The sequence below is a fragment of the Onychomys torridus genome, chromosome 15, assembly GCF_903995425.1.
Source record: "Onychomys torridus chromosome 15, mOncTor1.1, whole genome shotgun sequence".
Classification (NCBI taxonomy): Eukaryota; Metazoa; Chordata; class Mammalia; order Rodentia; family Cricetidae; genus Onychomys; species Onychomys torridus.
Window position 1 is genome coordinate 66,956,781 of NC_050457.1, and position 18,750 is coordinate 66,975,530.

Below are 18,750 nucleotides of genomic sequence, written 5' to 3' on the forward strand. Positions count from 1 at the left end.
TTCTCTATGGCCTCTGCCGGAGTCCCTGCCTCTAGGACCTTACCTTGAGTTTCTGCCCTGACTTTCCTGGACAATGGATTACAAAGTAAGATGAAATAAACTCTTTTCTCACCATGAAGGTTTGGGCCATGTCATTTTCACAGCAATAGAAACACTAAGACATGCTCCTTTTAACCATGTCAGAGTTCACAGAAGTTAACTAACACTGGTAGCACCTGCTTACCAAAAACTCACTGCTGGTCATCAAAGACTGGTAGAAAGTTTCCTTTCTATAGAGAGTGACAAGTCCACATCTACCCTACTTGATGTTATAATCCTACTTTTATTAAAAATTTAAAATTGAAGCTAGGTGGGGGTGGCACATGCCTTTAATCTCAGCACTCAGGAGGCAGAGCCAGGCAGATCTCTGTGAGTTCGAGGCCAGCCTGGGCTACAGCACAAGATCCAGGACAGGCACCAAAACTACACAGAGAAACCCTGTCTTGGACCCCTCCCCAAAAAAAATTTTAAAATTGAAATATAATTATTTCACTTTCTCATACTTATCCCCTCTCCAACTTCTCCTTGCCTCCACATCCCTCCTCACCCCCTCTCAAATTGATGACTTATTTTTGATCACTATTATTGCATAAGTGGAAATGGATAAATATGTGAATATAACGAGGCAATTCAGTGTTATTTGTGTCAGGCTGACAAATTAGTGTAATAAAACCTAAAGAAGGCCGATCCGCCCTCTATTATCATTAGCTGCCCATAGTTCTTTGTACAGGGGTGAGTGAGACCCAGTGAGATTTTAGCAAGTCTATTGATATTGTCATTGTTCAGGTCTTATTTAGGTAGGAATATTATTGAAGTAGCACATATATAGCTTACCTGTTGTTTCTAAGAGACACAAACTCACAGAAGACACCTTACCTTGGAGAAGGGGATGGGGGACTGGGTTGGGGGAGTAAGACTAGAGGGATGGAAGCAGGGAAGAGAGAAGGATCTGTGATTGGTATGTAAAATGAATAAAAAATTCCTTAATTAAAAAAGAAAATATCAAATTTAATAAAGCAAAAAAAAAAAAAAAGAAAGAAAAAAAATATTTCCACCCCTCCTTCTTTAATGTTCAGTGAGTCTTAGGTGCAGTTGTATTCTGGATGTATCTGTCATGGACAGACTGCCCATGATTTGTTGATTTCTATATTATGACCTGTGATTTTATGTGACAGTCTCTGTTTGCTGCAAACAGAAGTTTCTTTGATATGAGTGAAAGCACTTGTTGGATATAAGAATATATTTAGAATAAAATTAAGATTATGTTGGTTTATTAAGGTGACCATGGTAGTTTCTTTTCTAGAATCCATGACACCACTAGTCCCAGGTAGGTGGCTAGGCTTCCAGTACCGGTATGATTTCCCTCCTTTTGAATGGAACTGAAGTCCACTAGGCTAGACAGCTGTTAGTTACTACCAAGATATGAATGCCACTATTGTACCTTTAAGGGTATCTAACCAGGCTGATTATTGTTACATTTAAGTTGGTGTCACAGCTGGATAGGAACATGGATTGATTCCTTGTCTTGGCAGCTTGAAATTGTGCTTTCTGACACTATGAAAGCTAAATCTCAGGTCAGGTCAGATCTAGCTTGCATCTTCTAAGTCTTGTGTGAATGGAAGTTTCTTATTCTTGGCACTGGGGTTTGTACTAGACAATCTATGTCTTTTGTGGGAGCATTGTAGCTCAAGTAGTGTAACTTCATTTAATACATACACACACACATTGTGTAATTTTAGGTAAATATAACATAATGAGTCTTGGAGGCATTATTAATTATTCTTTATATTATTTGTCCTTCCTCTCCCATCCTGTCCTTTTGTGTTGACTTCTGTCCTCTGCTACAAACATTTGTTGTTACCCCATTTTGTCTTCTGACATCACACTCTTGTCCTTGCCTGGACATATTTCACAATGGTATAAAAATGCTCAATATTGGTAATGTTGCCTTTCTAGAATTTTAGAGAGGTACAGTGGTAGAGCATCAGTGGATAGTTGAAACCTCATATTATTGGAGGATTCTATATATTCAATTTTACTCTAATCCTAAGATATCAATTTTGAGGTAGTAAGATATTAACAGTAACTAATAATAAATAAAACATAATAAAGTTATGTGAATGTAGTCTCTAGCTGTCTCAGTATGTTATACTTCACTTTCTTCTTGTTGAAAGTGGGCAACTGAAACTGCCCATGATAAAGGTTAACTAAAGAGGATGACGGGAACAGGCACATGTTAATCTCTGGTGGGGAAGAATATAGAATTTGAAATCAGTCCATCAACTCACACCTAACTCATCCATCCAGCATTAATCCAACTAGCTCTCCAGGAGGCAGATACCTACATCAGTAACCAAAGACCTTTCGTGAGTCTTTGCTTGCAACAAGAACTTGAGTTCATGCTCTTGAGCAATTCCGATCAGGACACAGACAACTCACTCTGAAAAGATCAGAAACTGACATAGCTGAGCACATGTCACAGCTGCTTATAACAGCAGTGACACACAGTTCAGTCTCTGTGATCACATGGGTTTGCTCTGGGCCATTATTTCTCCCAACCACTCACCTAGAGGTGTGTTGAAATCAATGCCTACAAATGGAAACAGAGTTAAAGTTATGTCTGCCCTTACACCACCAAATCCTGAGAAAGAGTCATACCCCTGTTTATTTTTTCTATGGGGCTAGGGATAGAATGCAAGATCCTGTACATACTGGGCATGTGCTTTGCTGCAGAATTGCATCTCTTGCCTACAGCTCTCAGAAACGCGTCTTAATACACAAGAAAACCATACCAAGTTTCCCTCTTAATGCAAAGCATTGTATTTAATGGACTGATGTGTATGTGTGTATTTATGCACTGAGGGATGAGAACACTTATGAAAAAAATAAGATCTGAAATTTTTTATTATTTATAAAGTGTATTTTTAACTGAATTAGAGTTTAACAATGAAATAAAATCTTTTCAAAATGATACAATACATGTATAGATTTATGTATATATTAATCTAATATATTGATACACACAAATATATATATATATATAATTACTTTCTTAAATTTTATTTTTTCAATATAGTAAACTAAAATGAATGTATTTTTCTTAGCTGGTTGTTTCATTGACTTTTAGAAACTACTTTACAGCTATCGATTTTCTCATTCATTTTGAAAACCCTTCCCATGATATTAGGTTTGAAATATATTTTATTTACTTGTGTATATAACTCTGGTGCCACATAGTCTTTCTTTCTGAAGCAATTATAAATAAGAATGTGCTTTGTTTTCACCTGCTGTCATTTTATGTGACTGAATGCAGTTAGCTATTACAAAGTCTCACTGAAGATGTATTGGTAAATTGACTCCCATCAGAAAGGCCCATTTATTATGCCTACATCTAATTGAATATGATAAATCCATTTTAGGAAGCTTTGCTCACATGATGTCCGTAGCATTTGCACCATAGCAGAAGCCTGTGTCTGTGATCGTCTTTGGCTATGCACAGCAGAGCATAAAGGCTGTGCTGTCATCTCTGATGACACTGCTCATGTTCTTCTTTCAGAGATGTGGTGATGAGCACTGTTTCCATGGCAAACGGGAGACTAGTTGGGCAGGAGACACCATTCTGCACTGCTTGCTTTGTCTCTGCCTCACCAAGATGTTTGCACTGAGATGAGGATTTTATGAATTGGTCCCTTTATGCAGCGCTAGCCTTTACTGATGCATTTGCTTGGAATTCATGGGAGTGTGAGTCTTCAGAACTCAGCTGCCAGGCAGTTTGGCTTCCTTCCCTGGGATGCAGAGAGCTCTGATTGAGGCTGAGGACTGCTGCAGTTCCTTAACTCAAAGAAGCATATGCACTCGGAATCTTCTTGGCCGGACCCAGCTCAGCGTGGACATGTGTAGATTGGGGAAAATCAGTTTGTGCAGCTCTGTTGTGTGCTAGGACACATCACTGCTATTGCCAAGGTAACACTCAGGTAGAAACTACGCATGATAAAGTTTGTTCAACAGTAGGCTCCAGTAACCCAAATTACATGGTATATAATCAAATGATACCATTTCAGTCATTGCTAAAATTCTAAATAAGTGTATACCTATACAAATAATTATGAGTAAAGAATCGAGTTCTCAATAACAATATCAGAGAACTGCCTTCATAGTTCAAATGGATAAAATCCACTAATTAAACAAAGGTTAAAAAAAGTAATGTGTGTATGCATGTACACATATATGTTTGTGTATGTAAACATGAGGGTATACATTTCTTCTTAAAACATAGATTTTTTTTTTTTACTGTTATGAAAAGAAAATGCTTCCTTAAAGTCAAAGAAACCTTTGCCCCTTGGCATTTACCTCTGTGTTTAACAAGTTATTATGTTGTGGTAAAAAAAAATCTCTGACACGTAAGACCAAGCATGGTGCCTGCCTGAGTTAACCACACTGTCTGTCCGCATCACTTAACCACTGGAGTTTTCTACAGTCCTCTCCAATTAATTGAGATTGCCCATAAAAGGGCATTGCTGTATTTTGATAAAGCCTTTATCTGAACACTTAAGATAAAAAGATACTTGGTAAATGGCTTAATGTTAGGTGTCAGATGAATTTTACTATTTGTGTTGCTGTTGAAAATTTTTATTTTAAGAGAAAATGAGAACAAGGGAGAGCATGTGTGTGAGAGAGAGAGAGAGAGAGGGGAGAGGGAGAGGGAGAGGAAGAGGGAGGAGAGGGAGAGGGAGAGGGAGGAGAGGGAGAGGGAGAGGGAGAGACAGAGACAGAGAGGGAGAGGGAGAGGGAGAGGGAGGAGAGGGAGAGGGAGAGGGAGAGAGAGGGGAGAGGGAGGGGGAGAGGGAGAGGGAGGACAGGGAGAGGGAGGAGAGGGAGAGGGAGAGGGAGAGGGAGGAGAGGGAGAGAGAGGGGAGAGGGAGGGGGAGAGGGAGAGGGAGAGGGGAGAGGGAGAGGGAGAGGGAGAGGAGAGGGAGAGGGAGAGGGAGAGGGAGAGGGAGAGGGAGAGGGAGAGGGAGAGGGAGAGGGAGAGGGAGAGGGAGAGGGAGAGGGAGAGGGAGAGGGAGAGGGAGAGGGAGAGGGAGAGGTTTCCTACTGACAATGATGCACCCAGTATCTCTGAATTTCTCAACTGTCCTCTGTTTTCTCAATCCTCTTCTTGTCTCTAAGTAATATTTAAAATTTTGTATTCAGCATCCCTACTGATTCTGATAGTCTAATTAAGCTTTTATCTAACCTTAAACATATTTTCATTAAGTATATGTTTTATACTAGATGCACGAAAGATATCTGTAAACCTACAATTTAATAATGAAGAAACATTCAGTCAGATATTTGTAAATACTACCTAACTTCAGAAGTACCATGTTACACATTGGAAATATACTTTCCTTCCCACATACTTCCTCTGTGTACATAAGTACCCTCTGAGACTTGCATTGATTATTCCTTTGCCTTTTTATAGTTTTATTACACATGGTTGTATCATTAAGTAATATACGATTCTTCCACTTCTGAACTTATATAAAATGCATGTGTTCTTTAAAGGTTTTCTTTACTCTGATTTTAATTTTAAGGTATTCAGAACCTTGTGTGGACTCCACCAAAGTAATAATGACAAATCAACATGTACATTTGAGCTAATTGAGAAGATTTTCAACACTGTCTATGATGAGTATGAATATGTACCAATGAATCCATATCCCTTATTACATACCACATTTCACATATCACAGCAGCCTTGGTTGTCTGTCCAAACTCTGCATAGGATCATGCCTGTCCACCCCCCTGGTGGAGAGGAGAGTCAGCACTAAGTAGATTTAGAGGGAGTGGATTATAAAGAAGAGGAAGAGGAGAATAAAGAAGAAGAGAATGAGGAGGAAGAGTTTGTGAAGTGGAAAGGAGGAGCTGTGAGGGAATCAGAAGGAGTTGAGAGGGATGGGGTAGATATGATCGAAATACATTGTAAACACAAATGCTCTTACCAAATCAAATTTAAAAAAAAGTCAACTTGAGTCTCTTTGTGAAGTTTTCTGTAGGCAGTTTTAGTATGAATAATATTTGGGGGACATAGATGATATTGGTGTTCAAACTTACTAAATGATAACAAATTATTGTGAGCATTCTCATTTGTCCACATCCTGTCGATGTTTTATAATTTTGTAACTACTACTGAAATATGTATTCTATGATACAACTTTAGAGATTTGATGTTTGTGGTGGTTTGGATAAGACTAGCCCCATAGGTTTGTACATTTGAATGCTTAGTCATCAGGGAGTGGCACTATTTGAGAAAGATTAGGAGGTGTTGCCAGGTTGCATGGAGGAAATGTGGCCTTGTTGGAGGAAGTGTGTCACTGGGGCTGGGCATTGAGGTTTCAAAAGCCCATGCTATGCCTGCTATGCCCAGTTCTCTCTCTCTCTCTCTCTCTCTCTCTCTCTGTCTTCTCTTTTTTACCTGAAGATTGGATGTCAGTTTCAGGTACTGCTCCAACATCATGCCTGCCATCTCTGCCACTGTGTTTCCATCCTGATGATAATGGACCAGGCCTCTGAAACTGTATGGCATCCCCCAGTTAAATGCTTCCTTATAAGAGTTGTCATGACATGGTGCCTCTTCACAGCAGTACAAGAGTAATGAAGACAATGTTCTTTCATTTTTGACTTGATTATAGTTATGACATTTTCCCTTCACTTTTCTCCCTAGCAATCTGCCCATATACCTCTTCTAACTCTCCTTCAAATTCATGGCTTATCTTTTATTGTTATTGCATATATATATATATATATATATATATATATATATATATATATATATATATATTTATATATTTATATATATATATACCTATACACACACACACACATATTCCTAAGTATAACCTGCTCAGTTTATATAATGTTATAAACGTTTTCAGGGATTACTGTTTGCGGTTGGATAACCATTTGGTTTGGTCTTCTCTGGAAAAGACCACCATTCTCACTCCCAGCTTTTCTTTGTATAGGGTTGAGGCCTGCGGAGCTTTCCTCCATGGACTTTGTCATGTCCACTGCTGCTGTCCTTGTCCAGCTCATGTGCAGGCAGCCATGTTGGTGATGCTTTACAGGCATAGCCTCTGATGTTACCAGGAGACAGAGTCTCACAGCAAACTCTTTGAACCTCTGACTCTTACAAACTATGGCAAAGTTGTCCTCTACATGCAGGTAGTGACACACGTACCCACCCACCTACATCACACATGTACACAATAATAAATATAATTAATAAATAAGGCTAGAAAATATGATCTCAGTAGGAACAGAGATTACCCATATCACCCTTTAAAGATTTGCTTAACCTTCCTCAGTATCAACATTATCAATATCCACCCTTCAGCATTTGCTGAAAGTATTGAACTTATAGCAGCAAGGTCCATAGGTGACATCAGGGTTTACTTTTCATGTGTACATTCTATGGATTTAGACAAATGAACTTGTATTCAAAATTATAGCACCATATACAGAATAATTTTGCTTCCCTTTGCTTCCTCTTGGCTCTACCTATCTACCCTTGTTTATTCCTCAACTCCTGACAAACACTGACATTTTGCTATTTCCATAATTTGCCTTTCTCAGAATGTCATACAGTTGGAAGCATATAGTATATAGCCTTTTATACTGGCTCCTTTTTCATATATATTTGAGTTTCTACTGTGTTTTTGCATGACTTTATAGCTTAATTATTTTTAGTGTTGAATATGTTCCATAGTCTGAAGTCATCAGCACCTATTCATCTCTTTACCAAGCAGGACCTCATACTCATTTACAATTTTCAGCCATTATAAATAAAGCCACTACAGACATCAAGATGCAATGTTTGGGCACACATGTGGGTTTTCATTTCTGAGAAAGGGTATGATAGCTGAAATGTTGTAAGAGTGTGGGTAGTTTTTGAAGAGAAGTTTGAATTCTCTTCTTTAGTGAACATACCATTCTGGCATTCCCTGTGCAACAAAAGGTCTCTTGGAGTTTCAAATTGTTGTCAACATTTTTAGTGTGTTAGACTTTGGCCACTTTAGTAGGTATGTAGGAAGATCTAACTATTATCTGAATTTGTGTTAGCATGATGTTAAATGAAAGTTTGCTTGCTCCTAGAGCTGTGATAGTTGTCTGTTCCTGCACCCAAGAATCAGAAGTCCAATCCAACCTTTCAGACTGAAGATTGTACCAGCTGGTCTCAAGGTTCTGAGTTCTTTGGACACAAAATGAATCATAATATTATTTCCTGGTTGTCCAGCCTGCAGATAGCACAGTATAGATAGAACTTTCAAGCTCTGATAGTAATGTGAAACAATTTTCATTATAATCAGCTGTCATCTCTATCCATCTATCATGTATATAAGTATATATGTATCTGTTGTCTATCATCTCTTACCCTTCCTCTTCATATCATTGATCTAACCATCTATAATTCTTCTATAAACTATCTTTCTATCCTCTTTCATTCTTCTATTATCTTATCATTTATCGTCTATCTGTAATCTATTATCATTTTGTTGTATGTGATTTCTAACATTTTCTGTTACTAGTCATTCTACAGTATTTAAATATTTTGTTGTTACTGACTTTTCAATTGTTTTAAAATTTATTTTTATATAAATGTTTTCATTATTTGAAACAATTTGAAAATTTTAAATAAATTTTTATCATATTCTTTTTCTCCAGGTCCTTCCTGATCTTCTCTCCTTCCTTACCCAGGCAAATTTAAGTCCTGTCTCAAAAAATAAGCAAACCTTCAACACAGCAACAACTCCCTCAAAACCAATAAAACCACATCAAAAAGAAAAACAAACAAAACAACCAAAAAATACAACAGAAAAACAAACCAACAAACTGTGGAGTGCAGTGTAATTGTAAATTGACAACTACTCCTGAACATGAGGCCTGCCCTGGAATGATTGATATACCAAGGGCCATTCTATGTGGGAAAACTGATTTTTTCCTCTCACAGAAGATACAAGTGACAGTTCAGTATTTATCCTTTTACCCTTGTGGCTAGGTTTTACTCCGTTCATTCATTTTTTTTTAAATACAGCAAAATAAAATATAGTAAGATAAAACAAAACTACTACATTGAAGTTAGAGAAGACAACCAAACAGATGGAAAAAAGCCCAAGAGAAGGTACAAGATCTGAGACCCACTAGTTTGCACACTCAGGGATCAAATAAAACCACTGAACTGGAAGCCATTATATATATATATTACACACACACACACACACACACACACACACACACAGGACTCAAAGGACTCATTGCAGACCCCTTAGGCTCTGTGTATTCTGCTTCAGTCTCTGTGAGTTCATAGGAGCTTTGCTCACATTGCTTCCTTTCTGTTAGGATGAGTTTTACTGTTTATTTGTAAATTCTTATGCACATGTTTTGCATGTTAATGTTCTTTTTCACTTTTAATATATTCATTTTCTTCTGGACCTTGACTTCATGTGAAAAGTTTGTGTGGTTCATGTATTTTTAATGTTATATTTTTTCAGAAGATTTTGCCATTATTTTGCATTTTCCCCTATATTTCTGACACTGTATAAGTTATTTTAAATGTCTGAATAGTAGAAAGAGCATGTCATTTTTCTAGTAATCCTGTCATGTTTTACCTTAAAATTTAAGCTCGGTTGTGAGTGAATAACTGAGGAACTGTACAGTTTGTTGATAGACCACAATCACTTTCCACTAACATTTCCTTTTGCTTCAGGTCTAACTTGTCCGAAGGATCTCCTATCTTCAATCTCCTTTTCTTTTACTAATTTCAAAGATTACTCCTTAGATGCTTCCCTTTCATTTTCATTTTTATATAACATGAATAACTTAAATCCCAGCTCTGACTCAGATTGATTGTTGTCTACTGCTTAGGAATTCTCCCAGTCAAGTTTCCTTCCCAGAAGCCTACCTTGTCAGCCAAGGCTTTAATTCTTACAGCAATCATCTCATTTCTAAGCAGTGCCAGGATGCCTCATCTACAGAAGGCACAGCACTCCAAACTCTCTGAATTCTTGCCTTGATTGCACCCCCCTTTTTTGTCTATTTTCTGTGTTCTTTCTCCATCGTTACTTTCAAGTGGATAATCATGAATCTTGTCATGAAAATTGGCTTGTAATGACAAATTTCTGATGGATTTTTGTTTATTGTTGCATCTTGCAGCTTTGCAATAAAGGAAAATGCTTCTGCAGATTTTTCAATGCAATATATTTCTTTATTTTCCTTTGATAGTTTCTGAGACAGGGTCTATAGCCCAGACTGGTCTGAAATTTGCTACATAGTCAAAGATGACCTTGAACTTCCAATTCTCTTGCTCCCACACCAAGAGTGGTAGGATTACTGGCATGGGCCACCATGTCCACTTTATGAAGTGCTGGGGAATGTTCCAGAGTTTCAAGAATGTAGGAAACTACTCTACCAACTGAGCCTCTGTATTTTACATTAGGCTGCCCTTAGAGTGGGCTTTATGAACTGCACTTCCATATTTAAATCAATTAAATCTTCTTTTAAAGCCTTAAAGAACTGTTTTGTTTGAGTTGTGTAGAAACTAATTTTAAAATTACTAATTTACCATGTTTCCACTTAGCCAATGAGTTGGAATTATTTCTATTGCTTCATTTCTGCTATTATTAGCACTGGTCTTATGATTCTGAAACACAATCTCAGAAATACTTGCTTTTAAAATGCTCCTAGCCAATAACTCAAAGACATTTATTTCAGACAATGAGGATGAGGTGAGAAAGATTCTATCACTTCTTCATTATGGGTAAGGTAACAGGATGCATATACCACCTACTTACACATCTTTAGCCGTTACTGCACCGTAGAAAATACTCCAGGAAAGATCGCAGATGCATTTCTTGTGCTTGTCTCCGAGTTCAGATTAAGATTGAGGCAGAAGAAAAGAGAAAGACTACTAGTTTATTTTAGAGTATGAATGTGTGCGAATCTACTAACATAAATCCACTAGCAAACTGTGCTTCGTTAGGGCACAGCTGGTAAACACAGATGAGTGGTTTCCATTTTGAACACTGAATTTCTCTTCAGACCATGCAGCTTCTCTTGAAACACTCACGCACACACATGAGAAGGAACTGGTAGAATCAAATTTGCATTTCCTTGCTTCTGGCTTGAATTAGCTCTTTCACCCTTCATCCTTTAATATGTTTTGCAAATTGCCTTTTCTTATCAACATTAATATTATTTCTTTAGAATATATAGATTCTTGGATATGATGAGACTTGTGTTTCAGTTTGGAGAGTTTCTTCTTTTCTGAAAGGTCTACTGTGCATTGCCATGGGCCAGACAATCCATATTGATTTGAGTTTCCTGTGTGCTGAGGTCTCTTGGAAGCTCTGTCTCATCTCTTGTCTCTTGGACACTGAAATTTCAGTAAAATTAAATTTTGGAAAGATGCCATTGAGCATAAGCAAGTCATATGCATATTTCTTAAGAAAAAGAAATTTCATATTATCCTAGTTAATAGAACTTCATGGATTTCTTTTCAGAAAAAATATTTTTAAGAATATGATGATCTGTTCTTTAGTACCCCCTTTTGAGACTGATAATAGTCTCGTTTCCATTATTAATGAAGAAATAAAATTATGACTTGGCTATAAAAGGAGCTAGACCTTGTTGTACAGGCTTTAAAAATAGTCTGTTCATTGTTGGAAAAAAGTCTTTGTCCCAGATTTTTCCTATAATTGGGCTGTCAAAACTTTAGTTTCAGAAGAACTGATCAGACACAGGGCATAAATTACTTATTTTATTTCTTTCCCTTTGTAAATATTCTTGTCCTAATCCCCAGAATTTGAATATGATAGGTATATTTTAAAAACACACAACAGGAATGGGAGTAAGTGATAGAATTAAGCTAGATGATCAGCTGACTACAAACAAGAAAATCTTTCTTATAATAAATATTATATTATATATGGGTGTCCCCAAATAGAATTTTAGCATCTTTAGAAAAATGACATCTCAGAGGAATTTGAATCAATGTCTGAGTTACAGGATGGAAGGAGGGGGCATGAGCCAAGGATGCAGATATCTACTACACAATAGAGAGGCAAGAAACAGATTTCCTTCTTCTTCTGATTGCCTAGATGATTTCACAGCTGTGAGAAAACACCAGAGAGATACAAATAAATGAGGAGAGGTTTATTTAGGCTAACAATTTCAGGAAATTTGTGAGAGGAGGTATGGCAGTGGGAACTTATGGATACCAATGGCTCACTTCTTAGTGTATCAGGAACTGAGGTCTCAGGCTGTGAACAGAACTGTGTTTCACCACCACAGCACATCCACAATGAACTTCTTCTGACTAGGAGAGAGTCTAAGTTCCTGACCTCTCAAAAGAGCACCACCATGTAGTGGGTAGCTTTTCTAACTTTGACCTGGAAGTGCTACCCGCATTGAGGCTTCAGTAACTGTCACACCTACAAGGTAGGGCCAAGATAGGAGCACTTAAGACCTGAGATCTGGATGGGGGAGATCTCTTGGTTCCTGGATCCTGGACGCTGGAGGTAGACCAAGCAGAGTTCTCCAGAGAACACTGCTAGAGTGTGCTACACCTTTCCCAGACCCTGTTACCGATCCCTTCACTTGCAAGTTACCGCACTGAATAAACCTTCCTTTTAACTACATGGAGTTTCCTTAATACTACAACTAATACCACCAGGTGGGCACCAAGTATTCAAGCACCCGAGTTTAAGTGTGTGTAATTCCTTTGCACACCCTGATTATAGCATGGTGAGATCCATGTCAGAATCTTACTTCAGAGCGATAAGATATTTGTATCATTGTGAGAAAAGAAATTAATCCTATTTTAAATAACAGAAATAGGCAGTGAATGCAGGGCAGCAAATACAAGGGGCAAAACACACAGGTTTATATGTTATTTTAAGTAGAGATTAGAACAATTGCAGAGTTCTGGTCTAACTGACCTTTCAGTTTCCTAGTTTCCTCCTTATCTCTGGCTGTCTGCAATTACAAGTGCTCAGTGTAGAAGGAATAGGTTTTTATGACATGGTCAGGCTGCTATGTCACAAAGAATCAACAAATATACCATTGAAACTCATGCCAGATTTCATCCAATTGAGTTCACTGGGCTCAGGTTGGCACTAATGGAAAGGATAGTCAGAGTCTACCAGGGTTGCAGTTTTTCTTTGCAGCAGAACAAGGAAATCCAGGAACTTGCTTAATTTTTTGAAAATACTAATTTGAGGGTACCAGGCAAAATTATTGTAGGGCTTTAGAGAAAAGCATGAATAAGAGATCCACTGAAGGTGATCTAGAATAGTTGGTATGTGAATGACTACACAAAGCCAAAAGATAACCTCCATGACCTGGAAGCTAATGGATATTCTTTAATCAGAATTACTAGAGGAGGTTGAACCATAAAGCAGGTCTTATGAATAATATGCTAATATTTCCAAGCTCAAAGTTGTTTAGCTTTCTAAATTTAATAAGAAGAACATAGTATTATTTTTTTCTAGTAGTTTTTTTTTAAATCAACAACAAATAGTAGGTTTCATCAACAAATCCTTAGCCTGATTGCTTATTGGTCAAGAGAGACATGCTCTTTCTTTCCCATCTCAGGGCTTTCCTTGGAATAGGAAAAAGAGCTGGGAGCAATTTAGAGCTACAGAATTGAATCTGTTGATGTGTGTACCAGGTAAATCTGGGGAACCATAGTTTTGCTGGGAGAAATAGGCAATTGCTGATTTTTGAGCTGAATAAATCAGCATTTAAGGTTGGGACTCACATGGATGTTTTACTGTTGGTTGTTGTCATGAATCAAGATAATGAAGAAAACAGCAACAAAAGGCAGAGACACTATTGCTGCTCAGGAGCCAGAATTTCCTATTAACATAATTGCAAGAGTGGATGATTAAAGCATTCTGCATTGAATAGGTCAATTAGCTACAGGTCTTATGACTGCTTGTATTGTATACATGTCTATCTTTTATCTCTCTATGCTTAAATTGGTTTATTGAAGTCTATAAAATGGTTTTATTTCCTATGGATATTTTTCTTAAAAATCCTACAATTTAAGACACTTCTTTCTCCTTGTTTAGCAAAGTACCTAAATTTAGTGAAAACAACTGGCATTTGAACCAGTAAACTGACACCAAGACTGAACTAAATCTCTTATTCACCTGTGTCTAAACAGGACCTAATGCTGATTGGGTATAATACCTTTACATACATTTTTCTGAGAGGATTGCAACAATGTAGTTCTTTAATAACAGCAGTAGTTAATTTTACACATATGTTATAAGTGCTAGGTCCAAACAGAACTCCATTTCCCTAAACTCCAAAATGTAGTCCAAATATCCAGAAATAGGCTCAATATGGACTATAAATGGATTTCTAGTGGTTAGTTAAAAGCCAGCATTCCTCAGGTGTAACATGAATTTTAAAGCGTTCTTATTTATAAGAACAAACCTGAGGCCAGTTATTGGGGTGATTGCTGGAAGGTCAGAGAAGCAGAACAAGCCACAGCTATCTCACCTCACCAGTTCCTCAGCTGGTCTTGTTTCCTCAGACTGCAAGCTTCTGAGTCCTCATCCCAATGGCTCTCAGCTGAACTGTGCTCAAAAGCCTGAATGCTTAACCAGCCGAATGTTTTACTCACTACATGCTTTTTTCTCCCCTAATTCCTGGTCCTCATGCCTTATATACTTTTCTCTTTCTGCCCCCACTCCTTGGGATTAAAGGTTGTGTTTCTGGGATTAAAGGTGTGGGTGACCATGCTTAGCTGTTTCTAAAGTGGCCTTGAACTCAGAGATCCAGCTAGCTCTGCCTCCCAAGTGCTGGGATTAAAGGTATGTACCACCACCACCCAACTTCTACTATAGCTTACTCTTCCCATTTTCTAGCCACCAATTTTGGCTTTGTTCTAGTGGCTGTCTGTTCTCTGACCCCAGATATGTTTATTTTAGGGAACACACAATATTTTGGGGAACACAATACCCACCACACTCAGGACATTGTGAAGTCTGTTCTTCTTTATCAAAAAGAGTCATTTTCCTTATCACTAGCAGAAAGGGACAAATGGCTACCAGTGGTGCTTATGGGCACATCAAAGCACAGGCTGGCATCCAGGCTCCCTCAGTGCCACAAGTACTTGTTACACATTTCAAAGTCACAGCTAACATCCTAGCCCTTCTCACTTCCTCCCCTCCCCTTAATTCCCTCCAGATCATGGGCTTCCCTTTCTCCAGCTACTCATTTTGCTTATAACCCAGCTATTTTCTCCACATTCCATCTTCTGTGTGTGCTTCTCTGTCCTACCCCCTCTCTTCATTTTCTCCCTCTCCCTTTCCCTCCCCTCTCTCTTCCATTCCCTCCTCTTTATCTCTGTTATCTTGCTTCTCTCATGGCCAGGCCTGGTCTGCTAGCCATGTTCAATATTCTTCCTCCTCTCTCTGTTCTTGAATTTTCCAGATGCCTCTGGCTGTTGACTCTCTCATATCTACAATAAAAACCTTCCCCTTGACCTACTGTGGAATGGTCATGTTGTCAGTTTATATAATAAGTAGACTGTCTATTTTCATTCTCAAAAACAAAATATTGTGAAGGTTGAAAAATTACCGTCTCCATTGTATAGAAAAGGAAATTGCAGCTGAAAGCCTTTTGTATGTGAACAAAATCAAACTGTTAACAACCAAGTAACTAGAGGAACATTTGAACATGGATATCACTCCCTAGAAAGCATGGACCAGACATTTTAAAGAGTCATGAGGAGTCATGCTTTCCCGAAATCACTTCTTCTGTTTCTCTAATGCTGAATTTCCTGTCATAAGCTTGGGAAGAATTCTGTGTCCAGTGTTTTTGCTTCTCTAGTTTTATAGGAAAGGAGATGAAAACACAAATAAGACAATGTTTATGTTGTCAACCACTGTGCCTTGTATTATTTGGGGAGTTTACTTAGTGTCTTACTTAGGGTTTCTATTTCTGTGAAGAGACTCTATGACTACAGCAACTTTTATAAAAGAAAACATTTAATTGGGGATATCATACAGTTCAGAGGTTTAGTCCATTATCACCATGGCAGGTGGCATGCACTCAGGCATGTTGCTGGAGAAGGAGCTGAGATATCTACATCTTGAAATGCAGGCAGAAGAAGGAATCTGAGACACTCTGGCAAGACTTGAGCTTATGGGACCTCAAAGCCTACCCTGGTAGTGACAATAAGACCACACCTATTCCAACAAAGTCATACCTTCTAATGGTGCCACTCTCAATGGGTCCCATTTTCTTTCAAACTATCACTTAGTGTCATTACACTTAGTGTCATTGTGCTGGACAGCCATTTCCTTACCAGCTCTGTGTTCATCACAGTAGCGACAAAGTACAAACAGAAGAGTTTATTTCAAATGCAGAGCATGTACCTTTTCAGACTAGGTTCTATCAAAACATATAATGACCCTAAGCACCACAGTCTTGATTAATGTCAGACATAATGCTTTAGATTTCCAGTTATCAAGATATATGATGGAATATCACAATCCAGACTAGATGCCTAGGACTTAATATAATTATTCAATAACATTCTGAATAGAGTATCTGCATTGTTGGTGCTTCAAAGCATTAGAAACCTAAAGCTCAATGCAAAAATGACTAAAATGGACCGGCAACTTTTAGTGATCCAGTAGATGCCAAAGATTGATCATAAGCATACAATCACATGACACATACTCGAAAAACATTCTTGTGCTACAGTATGATAATCATAGAAGCCACTAGTTTAATATGTGACTATTTAGCTTCATTTTAGTATCTTCTATGATATTTATACATATGTAAATAATTAAGGTAAACAGTACATCTGCAAACACTTATGTTGGGGAAAGTTCATGCCATAGGGCCTGAGTATAGCTGATTTAAACATTCTATGGGGAGAGCTGTGCCTTCCCCATAGGCACTTCGATGTTGAAATGCAGGAGTCTCTGGAATTATAAAGTAGACTTCATGGTTAGGAACAATACACAGTGCTATTGGTAAAGAATAGCACCTTTATTTCTAGGTGAAAATCCTCCTGAATAAAACTAATGTACTCTGAAATTGAATTTGTATTCCTGTCTGTATCAGGTTGCCATGACTTCCACAACAAAGAACCAGAGACAGAGTGCTTTAAATAGAAGAAATTTATTTATTTTTTTTAAGCTCCAGGGCCTATAAATTCAAGATCCAGGAGTTGGCAGAATCCAGTTCTTCTGGGACTTCCTTTCTTGGCTTGCAACTGTCTGTTTGCCTCTGGGTGGGTCCTCACATGGCCTCTGTTGTCATGGTCCTAACATTGTCTGAAGCCCTTATTTATTTTTCTCTCTTGTGCCTTTTTTCTTTTCTTTTTCTTTTTCTTTTCTTTTTTTCTTTTTTTCTTTCTTTCTTTTTTTTTTTTTTACAAGTACACAAATCCACTTTTATTTACTTTCATTAGTTTAAATCCTGGAAGGGTACAGCTGTTAGTTATTTAGCGGCGCTCTTACCCTGCAAGGAACACATCCCGAACATGACAAATCCATAAAAGAACTGTTTACTAATATAGGATAGGAAGAGACAGACGTGACAGGCCTGTGTGAAACACATACGTGAGTAGGAGACAAGAAGAGGAGAGAGGAAGAGACCTATGCAAAATGGTGCCGGCATTTTAAAGAGTGGGCTGCACATGCATATAGGACCACATGGGGCTACTCCACACATGCACACTTTACATAACCATGTAAAGCCGTGGAGTCCTCCTAGCCATGTGAGATGTTTTGACCTGGAAATGGCTATTTTGAACCGGAAATAACTAGGCGGTCCGCCAGGCAAGCCCAACCGTGTGGACATGTTGTGATTTCCTATCAACAGCATCACACGGATTCTGTGTCCAATGGCCTTTGCAGGAAGGTTGCTTTGGAATTTGGCACAAACCATGCCACTGTTTCCACGGGCCCAAGTTACTTTTCCCCAGATCACTCTGGTTTTGTTTGGCTTGCCTCCAGGTGTCACTGTGTTGTGTTTTGCTTCATACACATAAGCACATCTCTTGCCCAATTCAGTTTCATCTCGAGCATAAACACCTTCAGTTTTAAGAAGAGCTGTGTGCTCTCTCTGGTTCCGGAGACCTTGCTTATAGCCAGCAAAAATGGCCTTGTACCAAAGCTTTCCAGACATATTTGCCATTTAGAAGTCCTGTTCCCAGCAGGCCCCAGGAATCTGCCCCCTCTCTTGTACCTTTCATTTCTATCTTTTTATCATTCATTTTATTAGCATGTATTAAGTATCTATAATATTGAATTTCATTATGACATTTTCATATTCACCTTTATTACTCCTTCTAGTCCCCCTTCTACTAGGCTCCTGTCTCCTCCTAAATGGTGCTCTTTCTATATTTTCACATAGTTGTATATGAGAGATAGAAAGAGACAGAGAGCGTTAGAGAATGAGAACAAGTTAGGTTTACTTTTAGGAGCATGGATGAGGTGCTGTTTACAGGAACATGGGCAACTTACCAGTGCTACACCAATGAAGAAAATGCCTGTTTCCCAACAGTCATTAGTTGATGATGACCAGTCCTCAGGGAGTGGGGATATCATGAACTCCTCCTAATTCCATGGCAGAAGTTTGAAGGGACCAAGCCTGTGTAGATCTTGTGAGGTAATTATGGATGTTATGAATTCACGAGGTAGT

At 38.2% G+C, this 18,750-nt stretch overlaps 1 protein-coding gene across 1 annotated transcript in view; it reads right to left on the minus strand.

The window, feature by feature from the left end:
* The window catches only part of LOC118596191 (60S ribosomal protein L35a-like), a 115,596-nt gene extending 97,362 nt beyond the window's left edge, over positions 1-18,234 (minus strand). The window contains exon 1 of the mRNA XM_036206931.1: positions 17,927-18,234. Within this exon, the coding sequence (XP_036062824.1) occupies positions 17,927-18,234 (308 nt within the window). The remainder of the gene's footprint in view (positions 1-17,926) is intronic.
* Between the last annotated feature and the right edge of the window lie 516 nt (positions 18,235-18,750).